This window comes from Plectropomus leopardus, chromosome 7 (genome assembly GCF_026936395.1).
Source record: "Plectropomus leopardus strain MGB_pleo_1.0 chromosome 7, ASM2693639v1, whole genome shotgun sequence".
NCBI lineage: Eukaryota > Metazoa > Chordata > Actinopteri > Perciformes > Serranidae > Plectropomus > Plectropomus leopardus.
The window spans coordinates 6,447,422-6,467,694 of NC_142182.1; the positions used below are offsets into that span (position 1 = coordinate 6,447,422).

A 20,273-nucleotide genomic window follows, 5' to 3' on the forward strand; every position below is an offset into this window, starting at 1 on the left:
AGAGAAAAAGAAGTTTTCAAACACACACACACACACACACACACACACACACACACACACACACACACACACACACACACCTTGTCCATTTGTCTGGAACAGTGAGTTTGATTAAATGAAAGAAATGTAACTGTGTGTTTACATGTAAACACATATTTTTTTATTTTTGCAACAAGTTTAAGCTGCACTTCCCTAACAGCGTACTGCATGTATAATGCAGCCTAAAAACAAGCTACAACAAACAGCACATCTTCTACAGTACTTGAATACTCAAGTAATCTCTTCATAACTAAACTGAACCCTGTAGCTCTCCTGTAATGACGTCGCATCCAGGTGGAAAATGCACGATTTCTATTAAAAGGTAGAACTTAACTAAGATTTAACGCTGTGCACTCTGAGTCACTGATATGTTTATCTTTGCATAGCTGTGGCTGAATGGCCATTAGGATCCGTTATATAATAATCAGGGTCACCACGGCAACACCTCTCCTGTGAAGTTCAGAAATGAGCCATGATCCTTTTCAGTCAGTCCACCAATCACAGACAAGATAGCAGAAACGCTCTCCTCTGGACTCAGTGGAGCCTGGAAAGAGACGGATAAACACAGAAAATTAACATTTCAGATACATTTCAAAGAAACATCATAAAATGATCAGAGGCAAGGGACCTGAGTCACACGAAATGACTCAAGTCCGACACAAGTTGCAAATTTGAGGACTTGAGACTTGCTTGACTAACAGTGATGAATGATTGGACTGGAATTTGACTTGGTAATCATGACTCGAGACTTGACTTATAAATTGAGGCAGAGGACTTTAAAGGAATTTACTTTTTTTTTATTCAATATTAAATTTTTTCTAGATACTAAGAAGTTACATTTTCTTTTCTGATATTTGTATTCTTTTGAAAGCTGGAGCAATGACATGTACTGCATTTAAAAAATTACTTAAGTGGTTATAAAATTGTTGGCAATTCATTTTCTGTCAGTTTATTAGTTGACTACTTATTAGATTTACTACTACTACTACTACTACTACTACTACTACTACTACTACTTTTGTGTGCAAAAACCTTAATGTGTAAAGTAGCCAGAGCTGTCAGATAAATGTAGTAAAGTGTAAAGAAACTGTGGCATAAAAAGAAAAGAGTCAGATTTGTACTTACAGTGCCCCATGAAATACTTTTAGTTACATTTCACCACAGGGGCAGTTTATTTACTTTGTCTTCATGAGTTTGTGAGTATGACTTGATTCAACTTACTTAAATTTTAGCAAAGACTCAACTTGACTTGCTTGATTCTCACCACAGTGTCCTGAGACTTGCTTGCGACTTAAAGGTTAAGACTTGAGACTCGCACGTGTAACTTTAGGGCCATCCACACTCAGCATTATAACTATAACCATATCCATGACGATAACAATATGAGCATCCATACTGATAAGCGATAACTTTCTGTAAACAGCAGCACAAAGCATGCGGTATACACTCCACGAAGACGTATGCCAATGAGCTGCCACTGCCGTACGCTGCGAGGAGTTTGAGGAGAAACAAACAAATGAAATTCTTCAAAGACGACAGGAATCGGGAGAATCAAAATTTCTATTATGAGAGCTGTCATCTTTTGAAGACAAGTTTCATTCGTACTTTGGTATAAGTCAACATCAGTTTGTCGACATTCTGGCGGTCATAAAAGAGGACAGTAAAGACAAAACCAACCTCAGAGACCCTGTCAGTGTCAGAGACTGTTTGGCTTGAGTGTCTCAGGTCAAATTACTTTTTGTGTAATCTGCAGCCCAACAAATGGTAATATAGCCGTTAATATCAGTGACTGAGTTATTATACCATGTTAAAGTTTGTTCCTAAACCCTAAATGATAAGCTGATGTTGTAAGTACTTTATTTTATAGAAAAATGTCCCTGAAAAATACCGATGACACTCTTCTTCTTCTCCTTTCAGCATTTTTGGGGACACCACTGCAAATCAACCTCCTCCAGCTCTCCCTGTTCTTTGCATCTTCTTTTCTGACTCCAACTATCTCCATGTCCTCTCTCAGCACACCCATAAAAATACTGATGACACCCAAACTTAACATTTTAAATTCAGAGATTTAGATCTAAATTCAAAATTTGTATGTAGCCAATAAATCATCATATTAAGGTGATGTTTTTTAAATCAACATGTGGAAGTTTTTTCTTTCCTCTTCTTCTCCTGATAACAGTCAACACCACCACCTGCTGGCCAGAATCTGGTACAATCAGGGAGACTAATAATCTAATCTATGACTAAATTCACAGGAATAAAAACAAAACAAACAGTAAAATAGTCCACAGCTTCATACATCTTTTTCAACATAAAAACATACATCTTGTGATCCAAAGTAGATGTCAGAATTTATGTTAGATGTGACGTCTAAATAAGACAGATTCTGATTGGCTGTTAGTATTTCTATTGTTCATAAATTGCTCTTGGAGTGATCAAAATGATATCGTTTGCCACTTTCGTTGTTGTTATAGTTATAGTGTGTATTTTTTTTAGTTAAGGTTATAGTTCTTGGTGTGGACAGACCTTAAGACCTGAGACTTGCTTGTGACTTGCACATGTGTGACTTACTCTCATCTCTGATAATGATCCCTTTGTATCACTTAGGACACTAAAATGTAAAGTCATTCTAAAAACCGTAACAGTTGATACATTTTAAAACTATGTCTAAAACATTTTTCTCACTAATTCATTTTTAAAAAAAAAATTTTAAAAAAAGGCCCAGAGTACGAAAAGACATTCAAATTTGTTCAGTTTTTGGTAATCACAACTCTTTTAAGGGATTTCCTACGAGACTGGGACAGAGTGGGACAGAGTGGGACAGAGCAGACGCTCACCTCAGACCCTCCCATGTCAGTGCGGACCCAGCCGGGATGTATAGCCATACAGAGTATCCCATCAGGCTCCAGGTCTACAGCCATACAGCGACTCACCATGTTTAGGGCACTCTGAGAGAAACAAGTTACTATATAAGACATCATGTCACCTCTGTGTCTCCTGTTTGTAAAAGTTATTTTCTTAACTGTCCTCATGTGTTATCTCTTTCAGACCTGGAATTAGTTCAGTAACTCTCCTCTGAACATTCTCTATGTTTTCTACTTATTTTAATTTATAAGGACACCACAACAACCGTGCAAATTCAAGATGATATCTCACCAAAGATTTATATTAGCCTAAAATATTTCTTTTAAATCTAAATTTAAAAAATATATATATTATCAAATATTATTGTTATTGAACACAAATTTCTTTTAAATATAAATCTAAAAATAAATTTAAAAATATAGATATAATAATATATAAAATACATTTCTATCAAACATAAATATTAACATAAATTAAAATGTATAATCCATATATAAAATACATTACAAAAAAATATATCATAAAATATAATCATAATTAAAGACAAATTTATCGCAAGCATGGAGTTTGCCTTTTTTTTTTCTGAAATGTGCGTGTGAAATACAAGTGATAATTCACATTTATCTTAAAATCTATTGTTGTTAAACATTTAATCAGAGGAGCACTTGTGAATTTATTTTCTTTCTGCTTTCTTTTTCTTATTATTTTCTAATTACTTACCAGGTCACAAATTCAATACCCAGCCTAAGCTCCCTTTCTGTAGCCATAATAAAGTTATTCTACGTCACATGCCTCAACAGTCTTGTACTTTTTATCATTATTAATTGTTATCAAGCAAATACAAAAACCCAACGGTAACATTACCTTGGACGTCCTATAAGGGTACCATTTGAAGTTGTTGGCCCGTTCCCCCCAGTTGAGCTCCACAGAGCCCAGCAGAGAGGTCATGTTAATAACTGCTGCCCTCTGGATGCTCATGCTCCCCGCTGCTCCTCCTCTGGACGCAGCTTTCTTCATCAGAGGCAGGAAGGCCTTTTAGTGGGGAGAGAAAAAAAACACATCAACCGACTGTACAGGGTTTTCATCAGATGGAGCCAAAAGCAGAAGATGTCACCAATACTGCATCAGAGCTTCCTGAATCTTCAAAATCCATTGGTGAGTGATTAGTCTGAACTATGACTAAATTTTTATGTAATGACTTTAATAATACCATTAATAATGCAAATAATGTATAATATTAATAACAAAACTACCAGTACATTTGCATTTGAAACATGAAGAGCACAGATCTATAAATACAATTTTAAGAAATTATCGCAATAACAAATCTTAAATTTTAGGAAAACTCTAAATATAAATACCAGTCAACATCTTATAGTACACCTACCTAAACAGATTTAAAACACACTTCTCACTGTATGTGTTTGGAGGAATAACAGCAGTGCCCTCTGGTGGTCGCATGTGCATTTTACAAGGAAATTGCTTTTATTCTCCATTTAGATTTTTCTGTGATGAAACATTATAAACACGGTATTGCATTTCTATTACTTTGTCCACACCATTTATTTCTATGACTGTTGACTAAATAACAGAAAAACATGTCAGTATTACACAATACAGATCATCAGCACCACAAACTAAATCCTCAAAAGTACTGTCAACACCTCTATTAGACAGTTATACAAAAACTCAACATCATAACGTTTATTGCAGGACTGTTGTATTAAAGTTCATTTATTTTAGCTAGATGTGCCTAATAAACTGGCAACATGCGGTGAAGCCTCTTATTGTAATGACTGAAATATACCGCAACATATTTGGTCTCATTCATAAAACCTGAGCACAAACAATTTGTGTGTAAAGTGTTCACGGACGGAAATTTACATCTATTCCAGCATTCATCGATATATTAGTAGCTCCGATCTTTTTGTACACCCGCCACTGACCGCTCGTAGTGCTTGTATTTATAAGAAATTATAATTTTAATTCTTATTTTGCTCTGTTATGTTCACAATACACAGATGCCTTTGAAACACACAGTTAACCCTTAGGGCTCGCTTTAGTATTGCACACTTGACTCGCCCTGCACACACAATGCGCTTTTCAAAATCAAGCTTTCAAAAATAGTATACATGCTATTATTTGCCTACTTTCACTGAAGTACTTTACTAATCAATATTAGTCCCAGATATCAAATATTCATTAATTTTCAGAATGTCAGCCGTTTAAATGTTGGTTTTTTTTTTTCTTATGATGCCACTATGTTTTTAGATTTAAAAAAAAAAGAATTATTTTCAACATACTACATGTTATAATTAGTTTTTATACATTTTTTTGTGCGGTGTCAAATACTTAAACTCATACCACTTTACACACAAAATGCACTTTTCAAAATCAGGCTCTAAAAATTATTATATTATTATTAACTTACATCAGTCCTTATCATAAATATCAAATATTCATTAATTTTCAGAATTTTAAACCCTTAAATGCCAGGTTTTTGTCACGATGATGGTATGTTTTTTGGAGAAAAAAAAAACACAAAAAATTATTTATTTTCAATATACTACATGCAAAGTAGTTTTTTTTAATGAATAATGAAAAGCCTGTAAATGTGCAAACAGACCCTAAGGGTTAACACTCAATGACACACGATTTATTTCCAGAGAATTCTTTTTTCTTTTTAGTTTTCCTGTGTTTCCTGTTCTAACACTCTGTATAATGCCAACAGGCTATTACAATACTGCCAGATATAATATTATGAGTAGTCTGAATCTTTTCCATCTGAACTAATCCAATAATCAACTCATTCTTTCACCTTAGTATGTGAGTAAAGCATGTTTTAAAGTCTCAGTCCAGTAAGGGCGAAGCGGCAAGTTTCTACTTTATGCGATTTATTACAGGCGGCCCCCTTTATTGCACAATTCGGCAGCAGTCTGGCCTGTTTGTAGTTCGAGACACTGTCCTTCAGTTGGAGCAAATTGTCTGTCAGCAAGCAAATGCCCTGCTGACACGTTCTCGATCAGCAGCCGAATTTTTACCAGCACAGCGTGCTGCTCTGCAGTCCGCCCTGTGCTCTGGGGCCAACTGAAACCAGACTTTCAATTAATATTTATGAAACACAGCCTGCCCCGGTGCTGAGGGTTTTTGTTACTTCTGTCCATCAAGGTCATCCTTTTGTTTTAGTTTGCAGAGTTCAAGAAATTAGAAACTTGCAGGTCCTGCTCCTGGTGTCTGAACCAAACAGAAGAGTAGCTTCTTTTCTTTTTTATTTCGCTACCTGGTGAAGCGAGAGCTGAAGAAAATGCAAACAAAACCTTTTTTGTCACTGAGTAGCTAATCCGCAACTCCCGAGCAGACAGGAAGCTCACAATATAGAAAAATGATCGTACAATCATCTTTACCTTGGTGATCATTAGAGGAGCCACAGTATTAGTATGGAAGTTTTCTATCATCTTCTCTGCGGTGACGGTGTGAAAGTCGGCCACCACGTTGATCCCAGCATTGTTGATCAGACAGTTGAGACCGTCTTCTTGTACCAGCCGCTCCACGTCTTCCACTGACTTCTCGATACTCTCCTGCTTCACTACATCTGGTAAAAAGACACATCAACACTGCAAATCACCGAAAGCTGATCAAAATGGAAGAAAGAAAACACAATATGAACGTAGTTTTTTTTAGTCTGGCTTTGAATTGAACTTAAACAATTTTTTTATTTATTGACTATTTATTTATAAATATATATTTCTGTTTTACTAAATGATATATAATTTTATTATTTTTATCTTACTATACTATCCATTTTTCTAAATTTAATTTATAAATTTATACTAATAAACACTATTACTATTATTATCATTATCATTAACATCATCATTATCTTTTTATCTATATTCTTCAGCATGCCTCTGGTGTTCATTTAGATAAAGAAAAACACAAAATTCAAGCAGCAGGGGACAATTCAAAATATGCAAGGCTCTCAGACATTCTGTATTGTTTTCAATTATACAGTATATTTTCCTATATGTCAGATTTTTTTCCATCTAATGTTGTCCCTGCTGGGTCAAAAAAAAAATGGACATGATTCAATCTTCATTCCACTTTTGTGTATTTTGTTTGAGGAAGTTACCTTTTCAAATGTATTCATTGATTTGAATTAATTTATAAACTTCTGGACTTCAATATCAAATATGTCAATATCAATATCATGTCAAGAATTTGATAAAAGTTACTGACCGTTACTGTTTTTGGACAATGCACATTTGTTTCTTCTATATTTACACTGCTTAGTATTCTTACTTAAATACAGAAAATGACATAATTATTAATTTATTAAAAAATAAACCCTTTTCCCAGTGTGTTTTTTTATCATCTTTGATTTTATTTATTTATTAACTGTTATGTGGTTTTTGAGCTGCAGGATACATGAATTTCCCTGCGGGAATCAATAAAGTATCCGTCTATTTATCTGTCTATCTGTCTATCTGTCTATCTGTCTGTCTATCTATCTATCTGACACCTATTCGTTACTCTACATGCTTTTAAGCTTAAACTTGCATGAGTTCATGTAGTTGTGCTGTAAGATGTTGGCCGGTTTAAATTGAGGAATTTTTGTTTCTTGGTGCTTAATGTGTATAAATAATCATTTACATTTAAAATGAGTAATTCACATCTACATTCTACAGGCGCTCATGTTGCTAAGTGAGGGTTTTGTGTTTATGTTAGTTTTTTACACATGCAAAAAAAAACTATTACAGTAGGCCTAATTTTATATATTGTGACAGTTTGTTTACACACACACACACAGACACACATACACACACACACCACTGTAATTCTCCATCTTACCCAAAGTGATGATGTGGATGTTGGGATGTTTCTGTGCCAGCTCCTGAAGTTTCTGTAGGTCAGAACCACATCATGTCATTGTTCATTTGTAAATAACCAGTGGGGGAACAGTGGCGCCCTTTGTCTTTACGTTAGTTCATCAACTGTAAGCTACACTACCCGCTAACTTCAGTCAGTTCAGTGTCGTGCAGAAGTAGATGATTTCTCCATTAAACCAGATTAAAAGCATTACAGCAGGTGGTGTATGCTTCAGTCCACTGCAAGTCGGACACTAATGCATCCCAGTGCATCCACACACAGGAAAAGCACCAAAAGCATGCATGCAACAAACTTATGTATGTGTGGCCAATATCAAGCCAGTTGACGGGGTTTGACGTCATCTTTATGTCAATTCTGACATGTTTGTTAGACATACTGGAATTGAAATTGCGTTTCTCTCCATGCCCACGGTGCAAATAGTAAAAGGACAAAAAGAGAAGAGAAAAACAGAGAAAAAAAAGCTAAAATTATATATGTGCATAAATTAAATAATCGGGTAATAGAAAGAAAGAAATACATATAGTATATATATACTTTTTCGGTCATTTCACCAGAACGCCAAGCGATGGACACGTCAAATCATGTCAGCTTGCCTAAAATCTAATGCTTTCAACAGGACAGGCATTTATCATGCCATCAAGTGTTGGAATAGCTGCTCCCTTTACATACGCCAATCCAATAGTAAATCCTTATTTAGGTGTTATTTATGATTGCATTACTTAAGCACGAGACTAATTATGTGAATATTATTGGATATGTATCACTATTAATGCATCAGTGTCCTTCTACGACCACTTACGGAGACATAAATATGTGACATATGTGATGGAATCAGGGTAAAACAGATGTGATTAACCTAATGTATATCATACACACACACACACACCTGTGTATATGAAATGTTGATATGAATATGATGTTCTGAAATCTGGACACCAATTAATTAACTTTTTTTTCTGTCTTGAGCTTCCCTGAGTGACAGGGAGAAAATACATGACTCTCCCTTTCACCACTTCACCGTAAATAACAAAATAATAATAATTCACAGTTTGTGATTTTACATATTTTTGAAGAAAACATACGTGTAAAACCCACTTATGGATTCTTGAGAATATTTCATAGAAACTCAAAATACATCTACAGTGCCTCCCCCGTTTGGCACCACCCCCTCCCTTCTCACAAGTAACGAACAGTCCCTTAGCGAAGAGAAACAGCGGCCATTGTTGCTTGTTGTTGTAATAACGTGGACTGACTCAGAATTGTGTGCATGGGTGCAGAGAGTTGTTATGCGCTGTAACGTTGTTTCAGCACATTTTACAGCACAAATACAACGAATTAAACACCGCATACAGTAAACACTGACGTACTTACGGTTCACTGCGTCGCCATGTTGCCGTGACGTCAGGTTTGTTTATGTCGACGAACTCTCGCGAACTTAAATATCAAACATCTCTGAATAACCGCGACATTTACCGTGTCGCGGGTCGTTTTTAATCGTAGCTCAAACTACAATGAATTTTACTGTTAGCTTCAAAGCTACGCTCTTCGTAGGTATTGATGTGTAGCCTACCTGCGCCCTCGCGGGATCTCTGGCCGTGGCGATAATCTTGCCCGGTGAGAAACCTCCACTCGCGAGGAAGTCGACTATCTGCAGCCCGAGACCCCGGCTGGCTCCCGTCACCAGCACAGAGCCGCAGTTTTTAAAATTCACGATCCTGCTCATTGTTAGTGTCACCTGCAACAAACGCTGCACTCAGCAGCCCGCGGCGCGTGAGCTCTCTGTGCAGATGGATGGTGCTCGTGACAGGGCTTTGCTAAATCTGCAGGTGTCGCGCGACTCGCCCGGTAGGTGGGGGGGTTGCTCCACTGGACTTGACCAAACCAGCTGGACCAAACCACTCCACGGTGCACGCGCGGGCGATAGTTCAGCAGTTAGATATTAACCCTTTGAAAACAGTTTTTCTTTTGCTGCATCCAGACACATTTCACAAGTATCTGAGCCTTTGAACCTGAGCGAAAAATGTTTAATTCTATTCAAAAACATGAAAAAACATGCAAATTACATGACATTGGTCAAAAATAAAACAATCTGTTTTTGTTTGTTTGTTTTTTTTTTAATGACAGAAGGGTGAGAGAAATATTAGACAAAACTATTCAAAATTAAAACACAATTTTTTATTTTTTTCTAAGGGGAAAAATGTCCAGAAACGATGTAGGCTATGAATTTTAGAATTATAAATTCAAAATATGTTACGCAAAACATATTTATTTATTTATTTATTTATTTTTCTTTCCTTCTTGGCTAATTTTCTGGTATTTTTCTTGCAGCTTTTTACCAATTTGTTTCTTGTTAAGTTCCTCATTTCTTTCCTTTCTGGTTTTTAATAGAAATTAAGCCTATTTGGAACAAGAAAATGACCTGAAAATTAGTTGGGGTGTGTTAAAGAAGATTTTGTGTTTGTGTGTGTGTGTGTGTGTGTGTGTGTGTGTGTGTGTGTGTACTACCACAAACTACAAACTTGTAGTGGGGTCATAAGTGACAGCTGAGGGTGTTTAACTTCTGTATGAGTAAGAAAATCCTACATAGTATATCTTCAGCATGTGACAATGCTTCTAAAAATAGTAAAATTCATTGCTGTTTTCTTCACATAATTTGCTCGTGTTTGCTTCCATTGTGTTATCGTTATTAAATTACTTGACAAAATAAAAGGGGCACTTTCTAAGAATTAAATGTTGACAATATTAATAAAAGAGTTAGATTTTCCTGATCCATTCATTATTTATGATTAGTTAGTCTGCATTTCATGAATACTAATGTTGTGAAGGAGAGAAGCGTCCCCATCCTTTGCTTTTGCATTCAGCTAGTTTTTAAATATTGAAGCTAAGATGGAGGTGCAGAGATAAGGGTGACAGCACAGCTGACAGAGCTTATGCAGTCCCAGCACACAGATGGTTTCTCTGGCAGCCTCCTAAATCCAGATTTTCTTAAAGCTTCTGGTGCTTGGGAGCAGCAGATACCCCTGGTCTGCTTCAGGTCAGTTAATTTGGAATTTGGCTTCAGTGCTTCCATTTACAGAACACATTACTTTGGCACACAGCACAGCAGCAAATGATGGGTTGGTCGTGGTACAATGTGCGGTGCCGAACTGTGATCCTGAAGCTGCAGAGTGTTAACTGGCTCTCCTAAGCGTACACAATAGTGAGGTATTGTCTCCACAGAAAAATCCACAGTCACTTAATGCCTGGGATTACAGTTGGTCCGTCCGCTGAGTAAGTGGGGCGGAGGGACAGTTCAGAATGTGATGTTTCCATTTTGCCAGTCCTGCTGCTACTTTAGACACAAGTGGACAGTCCACCAGAGTTTATGTCCGACTGGTGCTACTTCAAACAGCTGCTTCAGAGCGATTATCTCCGACCAAACAGGAATCTTTTCTGAGTAAAGTTAGTGAACTTCAAGTTTTGAAACATAAAAAAGCAAGGACCCCTCTCATATTCCTTATCTCAAGATAGTTATATGTCATAGTTTACTGTTTTAAATCTGCTGTATGCAGTAAAGGATTCAGTCATATTTGTAGCCCAGATTATGTGAGATATTTTACAGCCTGATGGCCGGTGTAGGGTTACAATTTAAGGGGAAAATTTAAATTTAATATCAAAAGTTGCAGTGTTCTTACCAACAGGAAACATTTTTGTACATTAATCTGTGGAGTGAAACTATATGGAACAGTTTTAATGTGAAGCTAAAACAGTGTCCAAATATAAAGCAGTTTAAAGTAATGTATAAAAACATGTTTTTCACACGGCACAGGGATGAATAGGAGGTTTGACAATCACCAGGTGGTAACTTCCTCTTTTTACTTTAAATGATAATGAAAATTTGTTGATATTTGATTTCGGGAATGTGCTTGTATATATATATATTATATCATTAAAACACATCGGCCAATTAGCCGTATTATTATTCCAAGTGTACAGACAATCTTGTGAATGAGACTGACATAAGAAACCACTAGTGAAAGTGTCGAATGAGGCCAATGCATCTAGCTTTGCTGCAACTGCTGCTGACTTAGCAGCTACACATAAGTGCAAATGAGACAAAACCCAAAAAATGTTCAGATAATTATCTGAAGTTCAGCTCAGTTTTGTAGAATAAGTTCTCTGCTCCGTCGCTTGTTCAGCAAAGGGACTCTTGGCTTGAAAAACATTGAAGAACCCTGTCTTAAGCATTGATTTCGCCGTGATTCATCAAGATAGCACAGTGGCATTTCTTTAAAGTACAATTACAATTAAATGCACAATTTACTCTGCTATAGACGTTCCCGCTGGTTATTTGTCACATCTCTTTGCACATCTGCCTCTCTGCTTGAATTATTACCAAGGTCAGGCAAAATCAGCAGGATGAAGACATAACTTATTAAGCATCACACTCTCTGTGGCTGTGTAACATTCAACCAAGAGGAAAGCCTGGGCGAGTCGCTCCAGAAGGATTCTCTGCAACTGAAAATGGCAATATTGATCATTTTTATAGTACTTCCTTTCCCTGCATCCCTTCAGGATCCTCTTTCATATGTTCTTCCTGAATCATCCTGTATTGGCTTTGGGGTAAGGAGTAAACATTAATGGGCCACTGGGACTCTGTCGAGATGAAAAGATAAATTGACTTTTTTTATGCAAACGGAGGAGAAAGGGAACTACCTTGATGTTTTTTGGATAGCAAATGCATTGATCTCACAGAAAACTTTGGTAATATGACTCTGGGTTGTTGTGATTTTATGTAGAAGATTCTGTTCATCAACACTGAATATATTATTTCATTCGGTTCAATAGTGTGGTGAATGGATGACGTTTTTTTGTAGGTCAACAAAGAAGTTTGCATCACACTGGTTCACCTCCTCAAAAATCTTATGGGATTTTTTAATGGGATTTTCGATTATGGCCAAAAATAAGCTCTGTGGCGAGCACGAATTTATGATAGTTGCAGGTTTTGCTGAGTATGATAATCTCCACAGATGAACACCACTTTGTGTGTTTTGAAGCGTAAATTAAATCACCAGAAGCTAAAAGCTATTGTTCTGCTATACACGAACTACAACATGGTCGCACAATGTAAACGTCACCACTACAAATACTGTAAAAACACGCTAAGACACAATCGAAAAATATCATAAACAGATAAATCTACAAGTTCGGATGCGACTCTGTGAAGCTGTAAAGGTGGACGTGTGGGTTTAATGGTGTCTGTGTCCGGTGTGTAATAACGTCTAACGTCCCTGACAAGCACTGTAGGCCCATTTAAAAATAGGGTTTAAGCAGACGTAGTTTTAGTTGCACAACAAAATGTCTAAATATCTATAGCCTGTGTTAACCACAGGCCAAGGCATAAAAAAAACCCCCAAAAAATCCCATAGACTTTGACGAGGGAACCAGAAGTGCTAAAAGTTTAACAGACTTCCACGTTTTAGGACTCATTACTTCACCGCTCTATTAGAGTCTTGGTATAAAAAAGGCTCATATTTACGAATGGCTATAAATTTAGGTTTAACACAGGGAAAAGGTTGTTTTTTTAAAGTAATACCCTCATTAGATTTCTTAGGAGTTAGAGTACAAGACTGATATCACTCTTCTGTCTGTCTGTGTCTATATTTGTCTTTTAAGAGGTACAATATCCCAAATGACACTGTCCATTAAACCAAAAATTGCACAAACTGAAATTGAGAGTAAAAAAATACACAAATGGAAGCAATTCAATTTTGAAAAAACTCCCATTTATAGCCAAAAAAAGTTTTTACTCCAGCATTAGGTGGTATTTCAGGCAATTCGAAAGAGCCATGTTTCACAAACTACAATGGAAACACTTTTCCTGCTTCTATAGGTCACATGATGTGCAACAGCGTGTTGGTAGAAACTGGCATCCCTCGGGCATTATATGCTGAGACAAAAGTGTTAGAACTGTACCCACTCTCCCTTATTTCCCAAAATCCAAAACACAATTAGTTTTATTATACTTTTTGTTGACGAGACCATAAAAAGCTTACATTAACTCTCAGTCATGTCAGCTCATGAAAGAAGTATAATTATTTCATTGAACTGAGAAATGAGCTGGCAGAGACATTTTCCTGGTGACATGTCGACTTCATTTGGCCAATCTGTTATTAATAATCATTTGAATCCTCCAGACCAAAATGCTGGGTGATTTCTTTCCAGAGAACTCTTCTTTTTAATCACAATAAACTGATGAATTGTTACAGACTGGTTTTTTTTTTCAGTAGTAGCCAATCCAGCTGCTTTTGTGTAACTGTGCTGCATCCAAGAGAGATAAAGCTGTCAGTCAGGAGCAACATTGGAGAACAAAGTCAGTGTGTGTGCCTTGATTTATTAACCCTTAAACAACTGGATTGGCATCTGTTTTCTTGTCCTGCATTATGATGCCTTTCACTAACATTTAAACCTCTGAAATCTAGAAAATTTGTTTGATTTCTTTCAAAAACATTGAAAAACAAAAAAATTCTCAGGTTGGCATGAATATTCTGTAAACTGCAAAAATAAAATAAAATAAAAATAAAATAAGACAAGGAAAAAAATGGCCATAAAATTATACTTATAATTTCTTAATATTATATTTAAAATTATGTTACAAAAAGGGGAGGAAAAAAATTGTTTTTTATAGCATTTTCTTGTTTTTAGCTAATTTTCCTGTAACTTTTTACTAATTTCTTACTATATGGGGCTCATTTCTTGCTAGGTTGCTTGTCACCCTATTCCCACATATTTTAAATAAATTGAGCCGACTTCCTCTGGATGCAAAGGGTTACCTTGTATTTGTTTGTGAATGTGTGTGCACATGCCTGTGTTCAGTGCATGCGCCCGGGTGTGTGAGATACACAAGAATCTAGGTTGGAACATCCATTTTCAATCACTTATTTAATTTACATGAGCTATATTTAAAGAGACCATAAATAAAATACCAGGGTACCTTTCATCAATGAATAAATCATAACCGTTATCTTCTTGTATTCACATTTTCTTCTCTCTGTCTCCCCTGTGCTCAGTGTAGTACTCTGCCTTCGGTCTTTATCACATTAGTTTATCACAGCGAGCGAGATGTATGATTGAGTGTGTTTACACGCACAACAGTATCCTTTGGTTATTCAGTCTACTCAGCTATTTACTGATTGAGCGTGCTCGTGTAAATACTGTTTACAATAACGCCATCATGTGAAACTCTGAGCACGATTTAAGATTCAATACTGTTTAATGTCCCGAGGAAAATTCAGTCTGCCTGAACAGAAGAGAAAATAGTGCAATTCAGAAAAGACCATATCAGCAGAAAAAAATCACCCTTAAACACTTAGCCTGCTGAAGGAGAATGCCCTTCATTTCAGGAATTCATGGCATATTCGTTTAACAAATGCATTGTTTTAACCTCTTTTCCAAATTGGAAATCTAAATCCCTTGAAACCGGAAATTGGCTTGATATCTTTTTTTTTTTTTTTTTTTTTTAAAAAAACATTACAAGAAGCCTATAAGCAGTAGAACTGACACAAAAATTAGCAAGAAATTACTAAAAAAATAAAATAAAATAAAAAAATTAAAAAAATTAAAAAAGGAAAGAAAAAAGCACTATTAAAAAAATAAAAATAAAAAAAGTCTAGAGCAAAAAAGGCAACAAAAAAGAGGTGCATAAATGTAGATAAAATGTAAATAAAGTTTTAATATGTAATTATGAAAATTATAAATATAGTTTTTCCCCATCCTTTGTTCGCAAGACATTTCCCTTTTTAAATTAATTTTCTAAATCTACTAATTTCTTGCAATGCGTGGGACATTTCTCACCAGGTTGCTGATGTCGGTTCAAAGATTTAAACACTTGTGAAAAGCGTCTGAAAGCAGCACAGGTTTCAAAAGGTTAAACATTTGCTCTTGAATTTATAATTTGGAAATATCTATGCAACAGACCTTGACTTAAAAACAACAACAACAAACATTTGGATCAAAAACGATGGTGTGTACTCTGTGTAAGAAAGGGACACACTAAATGTAACAGTTAACGCTGATGTGTTTTTAATCACTCTACCCAAAGTTTAACAACCTGCCTTTGCTGGACTGCAACACCAGTGTCTTCAGTCTGTGTTTCCAGCACACAGCACCCCCGCTGGCTCCAACATTTCACTTCTCCAGTCCTCACATGCTGCATGCTCCTAATCAGCAGATTAAGGACAGGTGTGCTCAAATACTCTCTGCACAGTGAGGGGGAGGGGAGGGTTGCATAAGATTTAGAGAATAAAAATAAGATATCAGAAATACCCCCCTTCCCCTTGCGACATAACCAAAATTAAGAACATTATATATATTAGAGCACACATGTTAAACAGCACTGCATACATGAACATATGGGGTGGAAGTACAAAAATGCATTTCATAAATAAATAAGTAAAATGTAGACAAGAGAATTGAGATCATAAAATGAACGCAGTATGGAAATACCAAAAACTGCAATTCCTCTGCTTCCAGGCACCACTGCCATGATAACTTGCTTGTACCCTTCTCCCCATGTTTTTGAAAGAAATCAAAGCAATTTGATCAGGTCTCAAAGGGTTAATGTTGCATTTTTCATTATTATTATTATTGATCTTTTTCTCTGTTGTTAGTATAACATGCTGTATACAATGTGTTATAAAACACCAAACAGTGGGCAGCATAGGAGAGAACATTTCTGACAAAAATGAAATCTTCAAGATAAAAGTCTTAAGACTGACCTTTGTTGTCAAATTATAATGTAATATGAGGCTGTAGTTTGTCATTTTCCCTTTTGAGCAGATTTACAGCTAAAGAACAGAGTTCATCCTGCATCTGTTTGAGATCACTCTCATTTTTAATGTGAAATTTGCTCTCAGATGGCAGCAGAAGGCGATGCTTAGTCAAACTGCGTTCAGGGATTGTAGATGCCTCTTGCCGTCTGTAGTGCTGCCTTTATTTAAGATTGTTTCTGTAAATCCCACGCAGGTTATCACTCATAAGTGATGGTTTTCTTAGAGGACTGGAGCAAGTGAGAATTATTTATAAGTAGCTGCGAGAGTATCTTAGGAAGTACATTTTCCTGCTGATGCAGAATGTACAGAACATGTGGGGATGGTGTCTTTATTTCTGAATGACACAATATTGTTGGAGGGAGACTTATCAGGCGTGCCACTAAGGTATCTACAGTTGTTCAATCTCTCTACCGGTGCATCTTCAGCAAAACTTTAATTAGATGTGCCTCCTTTCCAAACTCTATCAGCAGCTCCTTTTTAATGATGTGGAGTTGTAAGAAATTATTCCCACACCAATGCACTCACTCCCTTAAGCATTTTTTTCAAAGCACTCTCCCCTGTTAGACAGACTGACGACATCAGCTGAGTCATCTCTGTAGTTCACTACCAAACAGTAATTAAAGATCGCACTTTGTCAAAAACAGTGAGACAGTCGTGCATTGAAGTACAGGTGTGTGCCGCTGTTAGTTTTCGTCAGAGACCCACCTGTCAGACGTTACTCACAGAGCAGCTGCAGGTGTGTGAAATGACAGGCTGAGGGATCTGCATGTGGACACTGGACTATAAACATGCACTGACATAATTGTGTGCAGATTAAAGGAGACCAAACCTAATGAACAAAACATAATTCCATGTGAAAATATAGCGTGATATCATTCTGACAGCTCTGATGGCAAGACAGAAATTCTTAAATCTGCTGCATAATAGTTTTGAGACTACATAACTTCTCAAAGAAGTCTCGCTCTGGTGAAAATGTCTTTTTCATAAGTAGCTTAAAAAAATACTTGCTCAGAAGGTTAGCTGTGCCAGTAGCTTATGGTAGCTCATGTTAGCTTAACCCTTTAACACCTGGATCCACATCAGTTTTGTCTTTCACAAGTATTAAAAACATGGGGGCGGGGGGTTAGCTGTGGTGGGATACGACCCAAAAACGAGGGGCAAACGTCTGGAAAAGTATGATTTGTATAAATATATATTCAAAATTCTAATTACTGTGCACAGTTACACAAAGCTCGATTAGAACAATATTAACACATAGGTGCTGTGATCAGCCAAATTCTTTTTGCAATTTTAGTGACGTGCATTTTCCTTGAGCAGCCTGCATGTCATATAAAGATTTAAATGCTTCTGATTAATTGATGCAGGTTTGCACCAGCTCCACATTGAGATGGGAGTTTGTGTGCTTGCTGTATTATTCAGATGGCTTTAAAAGCATGTCAACTCAATTACAGGGGTTTTACGAGAAATACCATGTCCTGTCCTGGTATGTCAGGAGTAACATCTCAGCTCAGGAGCAATGAACACCTCCCAATATATTTAACTGGAAAAGATGGAGGCTTCTGGTGAACCGCTGGATTTTTACCCAATTTTTTTTGGTTGTCAGTTTAAATCATTGTGAAGGTTAGGTTTGTGGTTAAATTTTTGCAAGTTTTATGGAAAATAAGCTCTGCATTCATGTTTCTATTGACATTTAAAGCTTCTGAGACGGTTTTTGGTTTTAGTATTAGGTGATGTCGGATCAGATTATCTCCCTTTGAGATTTACGAGTTGGAAAAATTCCAGGCTCAGTTAGTTTTTACGTGTCTCCCAATTTGTATTTAAATGCTATTATATCAATTTCAATTTTGGGGCCTACTTAAGTTTAAATGTTCCATCTTATTAAACATTTTAAGCCTGATGCTCTTTAATTAAATTCCCTGAGACCAACTGAGTGGCAGGAGCTAAATTGTAAATCCATTAGAAGCTGATTTTAAATTTATGCTCACCGGAACTTCAGGTCAGCTTTTGCTTTGTGCAGCACTCGAGGTTTGCTTCAGTGACTCAAAGGGAGCGGAGAAGAGTTTCGTTATGCTGCCTCATTTCATTCACACGAAGGGAAAACACAGGCAATGCCTCGCAGCGCCGACTCAGCAATATCACTCTACTTGTTTCAGTCATTTTCATTATGCAACTGGGAGAAAGACATCATGCCACAAATAAAGCTGTCTGAGTCAGTGCCACAGCGATGCAGCCATTATTTCTATCATTTTCTTGCTTTCCAGTGCACACTAAGCAATATGCTCCCGGGGAAAGCATTCAAAGTTGTAGCTGCTGGTGTTAAGCTGCTCAACACGGACAACCAGCATCTACATGAGAGCCCAGTTTTAGTGTGTTTCTAAATTTACTTTACAATAGCTTTAAATTGTGCACCATCTTGCTCCTGTTGTGGTTGCATCCATCATTAATCCTTTTTATGCTTACGCCAGTGTACTGAAGGCGAGGGAGCAGTTTAAAGCCGGGAGGCCTTCACAAAATAATCAAGTTGGTAAGCAGAAGGTCAGCACAACAGAAAGTAATCAGGAAGTGTAACTTAAGGGGAATGACACAATATTGCATGGCTCTATAATATTCTGTCAGGCACAAGCAGGACCAGGATGAGTCCTTTACATCGAGTCACACCAACACGTTCTTCTTGCCAGATCGTCACATATTTCTGCTTTGCAGTGGACTTCTGTGTCTACTGTTGAAGTCCCAGGATGACACAGCTCTGATGTCACCAGATGGACACGATGGCATTATGCTGCACATGGTTATGTTTAGGCAACAAAACTATGTGGCAACCAATGCCAGGACTTAAACAAGCGCACATGCTGGCACGCATGGTTAGGATTAGGCTAAAAACACCCCCATCACATTCAGACAGGAAGTAAACACCAGACTACCGCATGAAAGTCCAGGGTTTGCTGGACCCATCCACTGAACCTTCCACCCAGCAGCATTTCAATCTGACGCTGTCCAGCAGCTTATTATGCGTACGCCATGGGTTCCTTCCAGCCGAGTTCCCTCCTGACGACGCCCATTCGTGCCATCTGGCAGCGCATGATAACACCATAAATAGTTCGGTCTGACCGCGTTTTCAGCTGACAACGTCCAGCGGTTGGTGGATTTTGGCATCGGGATCTTACGCCAAAATCACAGCATAAGTGGCAGTATTTGACTAAGCTGGTATAACCACTGTGTTACCAGTTGTACAATACATGTCATATTGGTATGATAATTTTGCCCTCTGTACAATGTACAATCAATAATGCCAAAAAGTGCCATAATGTACTATAATTAGACCATTTTGTAACACTTACAATTAGTGGTTTTGCTCTGCGGTGTCATATTTTTTTCTGTATAAACTAATGGATGGCCACAGTGACGCCGCATATTGGTTTGTGGACTGCTGTTCTAAAGCCTCAAATTCGGCATTTTGGCTACACACACATGTCAGGGAGAAAACACTCAAGCCAGAAGTGGGGGGTTTCATTTGAATACGTGTTGTTTTTAAATTACACATTAACACTTAATTTGATACTCAAAATGTTATAGCTTTAAGCCTCTGGTACCATAGTTTTACATTTCCCAATGCTGCATAACCACCACTGGCACTAACACTGTAACAAAATCATGTGCATACAATTTCAAAAC

General features: G+C 37.0%; 1 protein-coding gene across 1 annotated transcript; it reads right to left on the bottom strand.

Annotated features, from left to right (window-relative positions):
* Window positions 1-137: 137 nt before the first annotated feature.
* On the bottom strand, window positions 138-9,634 carry LOC121950645 (uncharacterized). Its single transcript, XM_042496717.2, has 6 exons — window positions 9,362-9,634; window positions 7,753-7,804; window positions 6,309-6,496; window positions 3,769-3,936; window positions 2,877-2,987; window positions 138-583 (listed from the first exon to the last, which is right to left on the bottom strand). Exons 1-6 carry the CDS (start codon window positions 9,512-9,514, stop codon window positions 470-472), a joined length of 786 nt encoding a protein of 261 aa, XP_042352651.2. The 5' UTR covers window positions 9,515-9,634; the 3' UTR covers window positions 138-469.
* Between the last annotated feature and the right edge of the window lie 10,639 nt (window positions 9,635-20,273).